The sequence below is a fragment of the Electrona antarctica genome (assembly GCF_951216825.1).
Source record: "Electrona antarctica genome assembly, chromosome: 23".
NCBI classification, from domain to species: Eukaryota; Metazoa; Chordata; class Actinopteri; order Myctophiformes; family Myctophidae; genus Electrona; species Electrona antarctica.
The window spans coordinates 8,626,888-8,643,482 of NC_136804.1; the positions used below are offsets into that span (position 1 = coordinate 8,626,888).

The 16,595-nt window shown below is 40.9% G+C and overlaps 1 protein-coding gene across 3 annotated transcripts in view; it reads left to right on the plus strand.

Moving 5' to 3' along the window:
- Positions 1-13,973, plus strand: part of tnni4a (troponin I4a) — a 99,314-nt gene extending 85,341 nt beyond the window's left edge. For 2 of the 3 annotated variants that reach the window (XM_079494433.1, XM_079494434.1), the window contains 6 exons: positions 1,019-1,051; positions 2,490-2,555; positions 2,748-2,879; positions 8,627-8,716; positions 10,975-11,136; positions 13,811-13,973. In XM_079494433.1, coding sequence (XP_079350559.1) covers positions 8,684-8,716; positions 10,975-11,136; positions 13,811-13,903 — 288 coding nt within the window. In that variant the 5' untranslated portion in view covers positions 1,019-1,051; positions 2,490-2,555; positions 2,748-2,879; positions 8,627-8,683 and the 3' untranslated portion in view covers positions 13,904-13,973. Of the gene's footprint in view, positions 1-1,018; positions 1,056-2,489; positions 2,556-2,747; positions 2,880-8,626; positions 8,717-10,974; positions 11,137-13,810 lie in introns of all 3 variants that reach the window. The other variant, XM_079494432.1, reaches the window with a different exon arrangement.
- The last annotated feature ends 2,622 nt before the right edge of the window (positions 13,974-16,595 follow it).

Below are 16,595 nucleotides of genomic sequence, written 5' to 3' on the forward strand. Positions count from 1 at the left end.
GAACCAAATGGACCCTTGTGGCTCTCAGTTGGAGACTCTCCGAGCTGAATTACGGACTGAGGATTTGAGTGTGTGTACTGTGTATTAAGCTAAGGTACCACAGCTGTGAATGTAGGGCGGCCAATTTCAGTGGTGGAAAGTACAAGTACATCTGCTGCTCGAGTGCTGCACATAAGTACACCTTTGTGGTACTTTTACTTCACTTGAGCTATTTCCATTTTATATACTTTATACTTCTACTCCCCTATACATCTCAGAGGCAAATATTGTCATTTTGTGTGTGTGTGGGTGGCTGGCTGGGTGGCTGGGTGGCTCGGTGGGTCTGAGTACGAAAACAGCATGGTTGTTTTTCACCACCTGTGCGCAACCTAACGCACACACAAACACACACGCACATATTAACTGTATACTGTATATAATGATTTTGGGTGTGCCAGTACAGTACAGTACAGTACAGTAGAGGGACCCCCACACGGTAACTCTATCATTTCTCAACCGTTTCGGACGCGGGGCGGCACGCCGGAACCAGCCCGGTCCCCTGGGCGCGTTCCTGTGGGTCTGGAACTCCCATTAGTGGTATGTGTGCCTTATCAGCAGTCAGCACACATACCACTAATGTACTTTCTTTATTATTATTACAAAATATACGTTAACCAATTATACCGTATTTGTTATGTAGGCTATTCGAAAATAGCATATCTACAAGCTCACATCGCGTGACAATGCCACACATTGTGAGCTTGTAGATCTGCTATTATTTCAATATCTCAGAAAATTCGAATAAAATCTGTGACATTTGTGATTCATATTTCAGTTTATATATTATATATTGTTTACTTTGGTATACTGTACATTTTGATTCCAGCACCTCAATTTACGTTTTGAATATTGGCGTTTTACATCCATATTGTGTAATTTAAGTAGGCCTACTTCTCCCACCACTGATGTAGGGCAGCCAATTTCTCGATCAAAACCCCCGCTCTTAACCACGGTTATGTTGTCTCTCCTCCCCCACCAGGAACATCTGAACAAGGGCAGCCATGTCTGAGGGGTGAGTGTCACGTCTACATGCCTGTGCATCTCAAAGCCGTCTATCAACTTAACTATGTCCTTGTCAGTTTGGAATTGAGGGCACAAAGTGACATGTTCTCTCTCTCTCTCTCTCTCTCTCTCTCTCTCTCTCTCTCTCTCTCTTTCCCTCCCTCTCCCTCTTCCCCCACCCTCCCCATTCATTTCGGTGTCGTCGGCCATCTTTAAATGCAGACCCGTAAGAAGAATTTCTGGCTCTTTGGCATGCCGTCCCTAAACATTGCACCTGCTGCATGTTCAATCTTATGACTGTTTGGGTGCCAAAACATACTGATTAAACTCCCTACAGTATACTGGCTTCAGTGTTGTAACTATATTTAGGCCTATATGTGATTGATGGCTGTCTGGCATAGTAGTTCTCAACAGTGTTGATTTTGTCGACTATATACTATGACAGAAAATTATACCTTTTTTCCACTGACAAAAACTAAAAAGAAAATAGACTAAAATGGTAGGAAGGGACTAGTGGACAAGAGATCCAGTATAAGTCATTTTACACTTGGTTGCATGCTGAAAATAGCTGGATCGGCTATTTCCAGCAAGTGTAAAATCAGCCATTACGATACCATCAACTGTAGATTTTGTCGACTAAAACTAGACTAACACTAAAACATTTCAGATGACTAAAATATGACTAAAACTAAATGAAGTTTTATTCCAAAGACTGACTAAACTAAAATCTAAATTTGCTGCCAACACAACACTGGTTCTCAAACCGTTTAGTGTTAAGGAACCCCACATTGAAATGTGTTTAGTTTGGCCACGGACCCCCATCTGAACATATTTAGTGCCAGGGGACCATTTGTGCTGTGACCTTAGAGTTTTATATCAACTCTAAGGTCAAAGGTGCGATGCTGATGTTGAATGATTAACTACAGTACGATAATTTCCCCCCCAGGGGTAACAGAACCCCACTTTGAGAACCACTGCTCTAGCAAAACTCTAGCTTGTCATTTCAGAATAATTGCATGGTGGTTAATGGCATTTTGAGTTCAACTCACACTTAGTAAACTTGCAGTAATTATTTTTTAAATAAATAAGTGGTGATGCAATTGGCAAACCATCTGAACATGTTTTTATTATTAGTAGTATTAGTATTAGTATTAGTAGTATTAGTAGTAGTAGTATCAGTAGTAGTAGTAGTAGTAGTAGTAGTAGTAGTAGTAGTAGTAGTAGTAGTAGTAGTAGTAGTAGTAGCAGTAGCAGTAGTAGTAGCCTAGTAGTATTCCCCCTGTTTATGAAAGAGCTAAGAGACAAGGAGACTCCTGTTACTGATCACAATGATTACCCTACTATCAGAAAGTTGAGCTGAAGACAAACCTTTTATCAAAGAGTGTGTGTAGCTCTCGACAGCTGAATTCATAAAACAAAAACCAAGAGCTTTCTCCTTTTTGTTTCAGAGAAAGCAAAGGAAAGAAAAACTAAAAGAGAAATTGTACACAGCATCCCGCAGACTACTGCTGAAGGTAAACGCACTCCGTCACGGACATTCAAATGTGTACCGGTACATGCATTTAGCCATAGACCCCTATTTCAAAAGAAAATGTGTGCCAGGGACCCCCATCATGTTTGTGTTGTTATAGAGGTGACGCCAAAAGAGATGACTAAAATTAATGTTGCGTATGACTTGAATAAATGATCACTTTCTTAATTGACAGGGGAAGCTTCTGAAGAGAGCTGAAGTCTTGTTGGCCGAGGAGCAAAAAGCAAAGGCTATCGAGAGGGAAGCAGCTATAAATGAAGCAGCGCCACACCCCAAAGTCTCCGGACTGTCTGTCAATGAGCTCCAGGTATAGGCCTGCTCGAGGTTGCACATGGTTGAAATCGTTCAGCAGAACTCCCTATAGTGCAGGTCAGGGTCTTCAATGTTTATCAGGCCTATAGGACCACTTATTAGCTGAGAGCGAGACGAAGCAGGGATCACCACTACCTATTGCGTAAAATTATGTTGCATATCGTCACTGTCCGGGTGGAAAGTACAGTTCATTTTTAAATGTTATTTTTAAAACATTTTAAAATGTCTACAGGTACAGTTTAAAGGTCAAGGGGGGCTGCTGCTGACCCAGTGTCTCATCTGTCTGTCTCGTCTGCTGTTATTTTATGTTGTTTTAAGTGATCGCACCCACATTCTCTTTGTGGCAAAGTTCAACGTCGGTATGATACTTTGCCTGGCTGTGTGCCTTCTCAGTTGTTTAATCGCTGAAGTATGGAGTTTAAAGCATGGGAAGGTCTAAATGTGATGATGGGCAGGGAAACTAAGCAAAAGCGTACCCCCCTGTGATGTCACACCCCTTTCCATATTTTGCTATTGATCTCTTTTTCAGCCATTTAATAAGAATGACTTCAGTGTGATAGTGTGTGTAGGTCCATTCCGGAGTATGTCCCTATTTCACTCAGTGAACATGAAATTGTAGCTAGCCTGTCCTGTATTAAGCCCAACTCGGCCCCTGGGCCAGATGGCCTTAGAGGTAGAGTGTTGAAAGAAAATGTTCATGAACTTAAACTTGTGTTGAAGCTATTACAGTATTTTCTTGACTCTCTAACAATGCCCAATTTATGGAAAATGTCCCCAAGAAGCCCGGAGCCACTGAATTAAAAGACTTCAGGCACTGCATTGCTCTTATACTTAAAAATGCTTATACTTAAATATAAATACTAAAATGTTTTGAAAGAGTTATAAGCAGACTAATTACAGCGATGGTTTCTAACAGCTTACATCATCTCCAATTTGCTTATAAAAGCCAGAGAGGAACTGATCAGCCTGTTTAACACCCTGTCAAAGCATCTCCATTCCCCTCCCACTTTGCCAGGGTCCTTTATATTGATTGTACCTCTGCTTTCAACAGCATGCAGAGTGCAGACACACACACACACACACACCCTTCTGCAGAGACTCATTGACATAGGGGTAAATGGAGGTATTATCCATCGTCCTCAAGAGGTCCGTGTGAATGATACTCGGTCCGACATCACTGTGCTTAACACTGGTGCTCCGCAGGGGACTAACTTATCCCCCTTACTTTTCTCCTTAATACACAAATTAATTCCAGTTAGACCAAGATATGTTTTGTTTGTTTAAGTATGCGGATGATATGGCCCTGGTTGCCTTACTGAAGAAGGGGGACACAGCGGGGGAGGAAGCATACAGAGCATATGTGTCATCTCTGCAGAACTGGTACGATAAAAGCTCCGTACCTTAGGGATCAATGTGACAAAAACAAAATAACTTGTCATTCATGAAAAGGAACCTGTGCAGTTACAATTAGTGGACAAATAGTGGAGGTAGTAGACAATTTTAAGGCACATACAGTGTATTGACAGCAAACTCAATTTCAGTGAAAATACTGACCAGATTTTTAAAACTTGTAGCCAACACCTCCACCTACTACGCAAGCTCAACTCCTATGCAAGCATATCATGGACAGAATCTATAAGAACCTGATAGAGGGAATCTTGACTTTTAATATGGCAATGTGGTATGGCAATCTTAATGTAAAAGGAAGAAGCAAAGCAGCAGGGAATAGTGAACCTAGCCTAAAAAATAATTGGGAAGCGAGAGAAACAATTACGTTGTATATCTACAAGGAAGTACAAATGACCCACTCTGCAGGGAGTTCGAACTACTTCTCTCTGGTAGACGGTACAATATACCAAAAAGCTATCTTTAAAAATGCCTTCATTCCTAATGCCATACTCTCCCAAGATGGAGGAACAACATTTTACAATCTGGGAACCCTAGGCCTTTGTATGGCTACAGTGCGACTGGTTCAATCCTACCCTAAATCTAGGCCTAAGACGTGACACCTCAAAGTGGGGTACATTGCATCCACTGCATCTCAATGGTATCTCAAAACAGCCTATAAAAAATAAATTGTATCGGCCTAAACAGAATTAAGGAATGTGCTCCAATATTGTTCTGCTGGTGAAATAGAGTATACATTTGTTTCTTCTCATTTTTGGTGGAAAAATTAAAAATCACCTACCACTCCACTCTCTTGATATGTTCTTTCCCAACTCTTGCAGAGTATGTAGGCCTTTCTTCTATGCGGCCAAAAGGTCCAGGGAAAGTCCTACATTGTAGGACTAGTAACATGCCAAAGTTTGTGCTATTGCCATTGAGAATGCATTGGGCGTTTAAGTTAAATAAACTACAGAAACTACAAATCAACTACAAACTACAAATCATTTCAAAGTAAAAAGTTCCAGCATTTGTCTTCACAGTAAGCTGAATTATAAAATATGTGAATGGAGTTTCTAGGTGAAAGTGATTTTTTACGTGCCATTGAGCCCCATTATAAATTTATCAAATTTGAAAGCACTATATTTCTAAAACTATGAAACATTTAAAAGATTCCATTTCAGGCAAACATGTCCACTGTTCTAGCCCCTAGGATGACCCGAGGCCCACCACTTAAAAACCACATGCTACGGTGCCCAAATCTGAATTTAGGTGCTCAAATGAACTCAAACTGAAGCAATTCAGTAAAGGTCAACACTTCCTCCTGGGGTCATTTTAGGGGCTGGGACCTCCAGTAAAAGGCCTAAATACTCTCCAAGAGTTGGGGAACAACATATCAAGAGAGTGGAGTGGTAGGCCCTTGGATTGACCCAGGACCAGTGATTAAATGTACCCCACTGAAAAATAGCAGATCTACAAGCTCGTAGCGTGGCACTCGGTGCCGCACTACAAGCTTGTAGATCTGCCCAAAGTTGACGGGCTTCAACCTTGGGTACTGGGTAGCTGAAGTTGAAGCTCTGCCCTTCAACTTTGGGCACTTTTACATGTAGGCTGACCCAAAGTTGAAACAGTTGCAAGGGGGACATCTTTGGGCATGGGGTCCTCATCGTTGGATATGTTGTTCCCACAACCACGAAGAGTATTTTACCCTTTACTGGAGGTCCTACGTAGGCCCTAAAATGACCCCATGAGGAAGCGTTGACCTTTACTGAATTGCTTCAGTTTCAGTTCATTTGACCACCTAACTTCAGATTTGGGCATAATTACACCATTGTTTCAGTTCCAGTTCATTTGACAACCTTCTTTCAACTTTGGGCACTTTTACATGTAGGCTGACCCAAAGTTGAAACAGTTGCCAGGGTGACATCTTTGGGCCTGGGGTCCTCATCATTGGATATGTTGTTCCCACAACCGAGAAGAGTATTTTACCCTTTACTGGAGGTCCTAGGTCCTAAAATGACCCCATGAGGAAGCGTTGACCTTTACTGAATTGCTTCAGTTTCAGGTAATTTGACCACCTAACTTCAGATTTGGGCACCCTAACATGTGGTCTTTAGGTGGTGGGCCTGTGGTCATCTTAGTGGCTAGGAGGTCCAGTGAAAGGTCTACATACTCTCCCAAGATGGAGGAACAACATTTTACAATATGGGAACCCTAGGCCTTTGTATGGCTACAGTGCGACTGGTTCAATCCTACCCTAAATCTAGGCCTAAAACGTGACACTTCAAAGTGGGGTACATTGCATCCACTGGTCAATCCAAGGGCCTACCACTCCACTCTCTTGATATGTTCTTTCCCAACTCTTGGAGAGTATGTAGGCCTTTCCCTGGACCTTCTAGCGGCTAGAAGGTCCAGGGAAAATCCTACATTGTAGGACTAGTAGCATGCCAAAGTTTGTGCTATTGCCATTGAGAATGCATTGGGCGTTTAAGTTAAATAACTCAGAAACTACAAATCATTTCAAAGTAAAAAGTTCCAGCATTTGTCTTCACAGAAAGCTGAATTATAAAATGTGTGAATGGAGTTTCTAGGTGAAAGTGATTTTTTACGTGCCATTGAGCCCCATTATAAAATTATCAAATTTGAAAGCACTATATTTCTAAAACTATGAAACATTTCAAAGATTCCATTTCAGGCAAACATGTCCACCGTAAGATGAACCTAAATAGGTTTGAATGGGGTTTCTATAGGTGTAAGTATGTAGGACTAGTAGCATGCCAAAGTTTGTGCTATTGCCATTGAGAATGCATTGGGCGTTTAAGTTAAATAACTCAGAAACTACAAATAATTTCAAAGTAAAAAGTTCCAGCATGTGTCTCCACAGTAAGCTGAATTATAAAATGTGTGAATAGAGTTTCTAGGTGAAAGAAATGTTTGACGTGCCATAGAGCTGCCATTGAGCCCCATTATACATTTCTCAAATTTGAAAGCACTATATTTCTAAAACTATGAAACATTTCAAAGATTTCTTTTCAGGCAAACATGTCCACCGTGAGATGAACCTAAATAGGTTTGAATGGGGTTTCTAGGTGTAAGTATGTAGGACTAGTAGCATGCCAAAGTTTGTGCTATTGCCATTGAGAATGCATTGGGCGTTTAAGTTAAATACGGGGAGGACATATTTTGACAGCCCCCCCCCAGGTACATTATATTGAAACTAATTTCAGCAATGGTACACTTATTTTTTCAGTGGGTAGATCTTGTTGAGCTGGTCATTTTGAAAGTAGATCTCACGTCATAAATGTGTGCAGGCATAAATGATACCAAAATCACTAAAATATTTTTTAATGTATTTGCCACTGTTGTCCTGCTTTTTTTTGCCATGAAGATAATTGTGTGTAAGTGTTGTTGCTGTTGTTGCTGAGACCAAAGACAAATTTCCACATTGTGGACAATAAATGAAACTAACTATCTAACTAACTAACTACTAGTGAAAATAGCACTTTTATGGTGCACTTTTATTTACGTGCTGTGATGTTAGCAGTATGATATCCACTCCCGAATATTGCATTTCTGTGTCAGCATGGTCCCCTAACAGTAAAATAACACTAGCTAAACTTCACAATGCCAATAGCCATAAAGAAACACCTGCAGTACGTGTTCTCAACCTGTTAAAGCTTGTGTAAGTGCAGGTATTCTTTCCAATTTTGTCTGCTCATTTATACGCTCGTTTATCCTGTAGGCGGCCTATGACTTCTCTTCCCTGATTGGATGAAATTGATATTCCAACCTGAAAACGCATTTTTTCGGTTTGAGAGAAAATGCATTACAGGTGGATTTCGGCGGGGAGACCCCTGTTACTGAACAGACCACTTTCTGCCACTTGAAGCCTTATTATTTGTCTTCGATGGTAATGCACGCCACAAATAGCCAATCTACAACTTGTACAATAGGCTACATCAGCTCTCTTTAGCACAATTATATACATTAGCTGTTCCCTGTATACCTCCTGCAATGTGACATGGGTGTATTTGTTCTTTTGTAGAGATTTCAAACATTTTCCCCTCAAAAATATATTTTTTCCTGTATAACTGGTAAACAACACATACATTTTTTTTAAATATATATATATATATATATATATATATATATATATATATATGCATCCTGCCACCTGCCTCACTGGTTCAAAGCCAATACTTTTACATAACGGTGTTATGTAGAACACACACACACACACACACACACACACACACACACACACACACACACACACACACACACACGCCTACCTTATTGCCTTCAACATTTCTTGAAGGAAGGCTTAAAGGAGATTGCGTCTGTTCTCTCTCTGCACAGGAGCTCTGCAAGGATTTGCACCAGAAGATCGACACGGTGGATGAGGTGCGCTACGATATGGAGCTCAAGGTGGCCAAGAATGACAACGAGGTATATGGGTCTTTGTAATGGAAATGAGACACAAAAAGCCCCATTTAGACTGCCGCATAACGCAGGGGTTCTCAAAGTTTTTGGCCGGGGACCCCCGGAAATGCTTTGGCAATGTCTCGGGACCCCCGCCCCGCCCCCTCCCGACCCCCAATATAAATTGACTGCTACAATAACCTTAAACCATTTTGGGCGGGAACCCCTTTTGGTGTTTTAAGCATTGTTATAATTTAGCTATTGAAAAATAGCAGATCTACAAGCTCATGGCGAGTGGCGCGCTACGAGCTTGTAGGTCTGCTATTTTTGAAAAATCGTGAAAATATATATATATATTTTTTGAAAATAATTTGGGGACCCCCTAAAATAATTTGGCGACCCCCCGAGGGGTCGCGACCCACGGGTTGAGAACCCCTGGCATAACGGATGCTCTACAACGGTGGTTCCAGGGGGTCAGTCAACCACTTGAACTCTATTTTGTACATGGACTATTGGGTGGCACGTTGTGAGCTTGTAGATATGCTATTTTCCAAAAATCTTGAAATACATAAACACAAAGTCTTGTACTGTCACAAAATCTTTTTTCAGATGGGGGCATATTCATTTGGGGGTCTACATGAAAACGATGTACAAGCTTAGAATGTGTCCGCGGCACGTTCTGAGCTATCGTGTATTTTCAGAGTGCGAAGCCGTCATACGACAAATTGTAAATCACATTTTAACTGTGTTATTGATTGCCGCTAACTGCACTTGTGGCTCACCTCAGGTAACCCCTGTGTGCCCGCTCTCTCATTTCAAAGATTATATATATTTATGTCTCTCTCTCCGAGTCCGACCCAAGCGGAATTATGACTTTCCATTATCTGAACTCATTGGGAAACGCATGAGGATCACATCAATCCTACGTATAAAAGCCCACGTGTCATGTCGGGTATTCTTTATTGCATAGGCTCAGTGATGTGAAATAACACGGCAAAGACCAGGTTATTTTTTTTTTTATTATTACTCAGGCTTGCATAGTGATGTGTTCCAAGGACACAATCACTGACGCTGACACTTGTATTTGACATGGCAAAGGGCCAATGAGAACTAGAAATATAACATTGTGGTTGTATATCCTAGGGGTGGCTGGGTTAGAAAAGATTAGAAAACTGACAGTTATAACTGCTAACCAATCTTGCTCATGTAGATTAATCAACTAACCGAGAAGCATAGGTATTTTCTTATTTCTTATATACTGTATCAATGCATCGACAATTATGTTACCCCTTTTTCTCCTCAGTTTAGTAGTTAAGACAAAAGATTCCTCCACACGCACGCATGCACACACAAACGCACGCTACCCTACTGGCTCACCTGCCAGTGAGGGTGGTCATTACCAATAACAATATAATTCGTTATTTTCATTGTTTTGAACAAGATTGTAGGTAATGGTATTGTATTGTTTGGTGTTCATTGAGGTTTGGCCTTAGATGGAAATGTGGCTTTTTACTGTGTTTCCTTGATTTTTAGACTAGTTGTGTAGTCTGTATACATTTGTAAACGTTTCAAAATAATACTGACATTTTTAGCTTGCAGCCCTTGGACTTTTGGAATTTTGCTGAGTGGCCCCTGAGCCATCTTAAGTTGAGTAGCCCTACCCTAGATGGACCTCCGTCCATCCGGTTTCCGGTTCTAGTGTCTTTTCTGTTTTCTCTCTACATTAAATAGCCTATAGCTTCTCTGAAAATCGCCAGTCTTCCCTACAATAAGGATGCTGGGGTTTAAGTAGTTAATAGTGTTATGTAGTGAATGATGTCTTTAAAGGATTTTTACGAGCTGTTTTGTGAGGTCACGGTGACTTTGACCTTTGACCAGCTACTCTTAATCAGTGCATCCTTGTGTCCAAGTGGATGCTTGTGCCAAATGCCATGAAATTCCAATTCTCAAGGCGTTCATGAGATGGCACATTCACAAGCTGGGTGCATACACATGCATGGGTGCACGGATGTAGGCTATACTGTTTGGACAGAAGTATTATGGACGGATGGACAGCCCAAAAACAATGCCGTCCACATGCTGGCGAAAGGCCACAGGCATAACAACATTGTATTCCAATGTACTAATACCATGCTCTACCTCTGGTGACAGAGTGTAAAAAATACTTTTAACACAAATATCTTCCTTGGAACACAATATTTTCAGATGGGGGTGATCTGGGCCTCCACCTTTCCTATGGAAAAAAAATCCAAGACCCAAATTCTCTCCACCTTGTTGATCCCCAGATCGAGCAGTTGACTGCCAAGGTGCTGGCCATGAAAGGCCATAAACGTCCCAACCTGAAGCGTGTGCAGAAGGCTGTAGACCTGAGTTTGGAGGCCAAGAAGCTCACTTCCAAGGCTGACTTCAAAGCCAACCTGAAGACCGTCAAGAAGGAGGAAGAGAAGGTGAGTTTATAGGGCAATGGTTATTACAGTAAAATGCTGGCTAATCAATAAAATACTGTGAAAATACTGTACTGTACTGTACTGTACTGTACTGTACTGTACTGTACTGTACTGTACTGTACTGTACTGTACTGTACTGTACTGTACTGTACTGTACTGATACACCTGAAATCATCATATATAAAGTTAATATGTATGTGTGTGTTAGGCTGCACAACAGTGACACTTTGTTTTGAAAACCAACCAAATGCTATTTTCGTGCTCGGACACAGCCAGCCAGCCAGGCAGCCAGAGAGACAAACACAAAGCTCCTTAATGAAGTGGTTGCACCACTTAAAAACAGAACTACATTATACCGGTAATTGGGCTTTCTCTTAAACACTAAGTATGTTTTAAATGTTGGAAAAAGGTGTTTGAACAGTAAAGTCTGCCCACTCTGTTAATATCATTAATATATGTATGATTCATCAATATCTCAATATTCTAAGCATAATCATATACTGCATATAATAAAATAAGTAGGCCTACGCATATCCTGGAAATATGTAGTTTCATTATCCTTGAATTTGAGTTATTGGTTATTATGGTCAGGAATGTGCATTAATTTTGGATAAAGTGCTGTAAAAATAGATACAGAAATGATTGTAATCATTGTGACATGATGATTGCAATCTGAAAGTAATATCTTAAACGGACATCAGCTTTATCCAAGCTTCCCTCAGCAGATACATCAAAAACTAATATCTAATATAGTGTATGTGAAGTGTATGGATTAGACAGTTCCTCAAATACAGACATCAAATAGCAGCAGAGAGCAAATATGCAGATGTGACATTTGAAATAGTGCAGTGCTTTGCTAGTGCAATGAAAATAGCTACCAGCTGTGAGCTTGCAATTAAGCTATTTTGGAACCCCTTTTGGTGTTTTAAACATTATGTTATAGCCTACTTTAGCTATTGAAAAATAGAAGATCTACAAGCTCGCGCTACGAGCTTGTAGATCTGCTATTTTTGAACATTCGTGGCGCAAATCTTTGAATATATATTCTTTCAGGGTGAACGTTTTTAGCTCAAATATTTGCTTCTGGGGGGGTCCCTGGAACTGCATATTTTCAGATAGGGGTCCGCAGCCAAATTCAGGTGATTCTGGAGGTCCTTGACGTGAAAATGGTTGAGCACCACTAACATAGAAAATAGGTTTTTCAGAAAACTGTTGGGATTTAAAAGCCGTTTTTTTTTCGTCTGCCTCAGGTCTAAATGGGTTAAGCTGTTTTGGGTGGTCACAGTGGTGTGTGACTTAAGTGTAAATTTGTATTTAAATTACTTAAATAGTACAGTACTTGTGTTACCACCACTGCTCATTGGAAGTATATCCGCATGCGGCATGAAATATATATATATATTTTTCTCCGGGAATGACTCACTCACTTCCGTGTTTTTTCTTTCGAGGCAGCACGTTTGATAAGATGCAGCCACGGTTAGCATTTGAAATCAAAGCCGCACACAGTATTTTCTACTGACCGCCCCCCCAACACCTCCTACTCGCCCTAAAAAGGAAATGACATTTGAAAAATATGAGGATTAAAGGGGACCTTGCCCCCAATTCTGAGAATGTCAACGTGTAATGGAATTGGCATACATGCGGTTTAAATGTAATGTAGTGCCATTCTCCTTTGGTCGCCGATCCTTTCTCGTATAGAAGGTTATTACTGAGGTGCTTGTGTGTGCAAATGTACTAATCAAACATGTTGGCGGCGCTGAACGCCCTTCCGAGAGAAACTTTCATTTAGCATGCCATCGTCACTGCCCGGAGGAATCCTTGTATGTCCAAAAGCGTTATGTTTCGGGAAATGGGGAAGAAAATAACCCGCTGTGTTCAAAAGGCTTCAGTGTCGTTATCATTGAGTCACAGCTCACAAGCTCTTGTTTCATTAGTTTGATATTTATAAAACCTAATTCCACTTTCAAAAAGATTTCAGAGATAGCAAAAATGTCAGATCTACAAGCTCACAACGCACCACGGAAAAAAAGAAAAAAAACATACAAAGGTTGAACAATGGAGATACAAGGTTTCTGCATGGCAACGATATAATTGATTCAAATGTTTTGCCATTATGCTCAAATGTTCTGCTAAGGAGACATGCAGTGTAGCTGTCCCTGTTTCCATGACTCCTACTACTACTCAAAGTCACCCTAAATGTCACACGTCCACACACATACACACACGCTCGCTCGCTCGCTCACTCACTCACTCACGCACACACGGCACACAGACATGCACAAATAAATGTTATGCACATAATGTATTATGTGGCTCGCACACAATGGCACACATCCTAACACACATGCGCACATGTCACACACTAACACATACAACATGTTTGTTAAGTAGCTCACCATATATCCCTGATCTCTCTCTCTCTCTCTCTCTCTCTCTCACTCACTCACTCACTCACTCACTCTCTTTATCCGTCTCTCTGCCACTGTCCCTTCACTTTCTCTCCCTCTCCTGCCTCTCCCTCCCTCCCTCCCTCCTCTGCTCTCTTTCTCTCTCTTCTATTCTGTCTCTGCCTCACCCTGGCTGTGGCCTTGAATTGTTTCACATTAAAATGCAGCTAGAAAGAATGGTATAAAAGCATGTGCGTGTGCGTGTGTCCTCTCTCTCACCACCACAGAAGGAGGAGGTGACAGATTGGCGTAAGAACGTACTCAACGTAGAAGCCCTGTCTGGTATGGAGGGCAGGAAGAAGCTGTTTGCCCAGACATAAAGACATCAATGATGCCCACGCACTGTCAAAACCCTACATGTTCATTTAACTCTACTTTTCTTTTTTACACTTTCAGTTAAATTTGCACTCTGAATTTTTGTCTCCTTTCTATGGTGTGTGCAGTATAGTATACGCCGACTAAGTAGTCAAATAAACATCCTTTCTTTTTTCTTTTGTAAGATTGCGTGCAGTTTGTTTTCAGTGGAGGTGGCTTTTCCATGTTTGTGTGTAGGGCTGCCGCCTGCAGATTTTACACGATTATAATGAAATATGAAATTAATAATCAATCCCTATATTGTGGGCAAGTCATTAAAGGCAAAAAGTGTGAAGACATGTCAGAACTAGTGAAAATAGCATGTGCACGCTCACAAGCAACCAGCTATTTTTGCATGACACTTTTGAGCTTAAAGTAGGCTATAAAAGTGGTTAATATTCCTCTCAATTATTTGATTAATCAAAAAAGGATTTAATAAAATAATCATTAAGAAAGTAACTGATAATTGCAGCCTTATTTGTGTGTGATGTTCCATTTCAATTCCATTTTCATTCAGAAACCTGAATGAAATTGAATTCCACAACCGGGTGGTTTAACCCTGGTAGGCCTATTTCCCATGCCATACAAGACCCTCTCTGATGTGGCAACATGCATTTCAGTTCTACCTATGTGTACGTGTATTATACACACTAAAAGAGCTGGTGAAATATTGTAGCTTCAGTGTTAATCATTGGTAAATGAATTGTTATTCATAATACCAAAGTTATCTGTTCACAACGCTTTCTTACATGCACTACTAACCTTCGCCTGTGGGTGGCAGTATAGGTTAGGATGCTGAAGCACCTCAGCACAATCACCGTCACCTGCTGCTCCAGACCACTAGCTGCTCAGTATCTAAATGGAACACACAAGGTAAACAAAATGACTTACCGTAGTCAACTTTATCATGTATTGTATACTAAATACCGTTCAGTTTAATTGAGGGCTGAGGCGTGGGGACTTTAGTCTTATGCAGCACGAAGGCACAGGGTGCAGAATGCAGATATGAATATAAAGCATACAGTATAGTTAGTAGCTACTGCTACAAATTGACACAATGGTGGAAGAACTGGCGTGCTACTGTATAGCAAATCAGGTTGGGATACCAATTATTATCCAATCAGGAACGAGTACTCATACAGGATACAGGATCAAGAAGTGAAATTGGAAGTGATGACACAAAATAAATATTAAAGCAGACAACATTGGTAGCCTACTTGGAACACTATAAATTGAAGATGATAAATAAACGAGTACTCTCTCCTGTTTGCATGAAATTGCAATGGCAACCCACCTGGACATTTTTTGGTGACCTTGCAACTGAACAGTATAGCACAAAACAATGCCACTTAAGTAAAAAGAAAAAAACAGCTTTCTCAAAGTCACTAGTTGAATTCATTTTGGCCAATAGGCTACACTACCAAACTGGGGGTCCTTGAATTTAAAAGGTTTACAGCACTGGTTCTCAAAGTGGGGTCCAGGGGCTCCCAGATGGTCATGAGGTGGTTCCACGGGTCCCCAGCTAAATTATCTGTGTGTGTTGTTTTTTTACTTAAATTTGTGTATTTATCATAGCAGGGCCTTGGGTTGGACTCAAACCTGCATGGACCAGCCTTCATATAGTACGCTCTCTACCAGGTGAGACCCCCCTCCCAATGGTTATATTTACACTATATTGGAGTCCAAGAGATCTTTTTTGTATTTATTCAGATATGGCTCTACGGCCCAAAGCATACATTTTGGGGTCCTTGACATGGAAACGTTTGAGAACTACGGCAATCAATCATACAATATAGAGTTGGTAGTTTAAGCAGTTTAGCAGCCAGAAAAATTGTAAGACGGACAGACAGAGAGAGACAGATTCTTCTGGCATCACATAGCTCACACAACAACAGCAATTTATCACAATGCTTTACAACACAGGTATGAGTTGCAGGAATGCTCTCTGGTTGTCGACAAAAATGCAAGCAATGCCGATTGCACTTATCTATTATATTCACAATTTCATTAACATCGCCCTCGAGTTCAAGTTCATGTCGGCGTGTCTTTTTTTTCCCTTTCTTTTTTTACTTGCTGTTCATGAGTTGAACACATGGCCCCCGGCTCTGATTGGACACAGATGGGGTCTCCACTCTCCACGGTAATATCAAACATCCCCGTGCAATGTTATATTTCGTTGCTGTTGGTTTGGAAACCTTGTATGTCGAACACTGTTACTTTTCAGGAAACGGGAGGGAAGATAAAACCTTTGTGCCAAAGGGTACAATGTAGTTATTAGTCACACGCTCTACTTCAATAGTAACTCATAAAACCCACACTTGACCACTTTCACAATATTTCAGAAATAGCTAAAATAGCCGATCTATAAGCTCACCACTGTGAGCTTGTAGATGGGCTATTTTCACTACTTTTGCGCAACACTCTTGAACGATAAATGAGGCCATTAATTAACAAGCAAAACACAAAAATATTGGATATGCGAGGTTTCTGCCCACGGCAGCAGCAGCAGCGATGTGACCCTCCTCTGACTCTGTTGGCAGTACGCTTTTCAAAGCGTTATTGTGTGTCAGTGTAGCTTACACTGAAACAAGCAAGAAACTAGCAGTGGTTACTTGAGTACTGTACATTTTTTCGGAGTATCTGTACTTTACTTGGGAA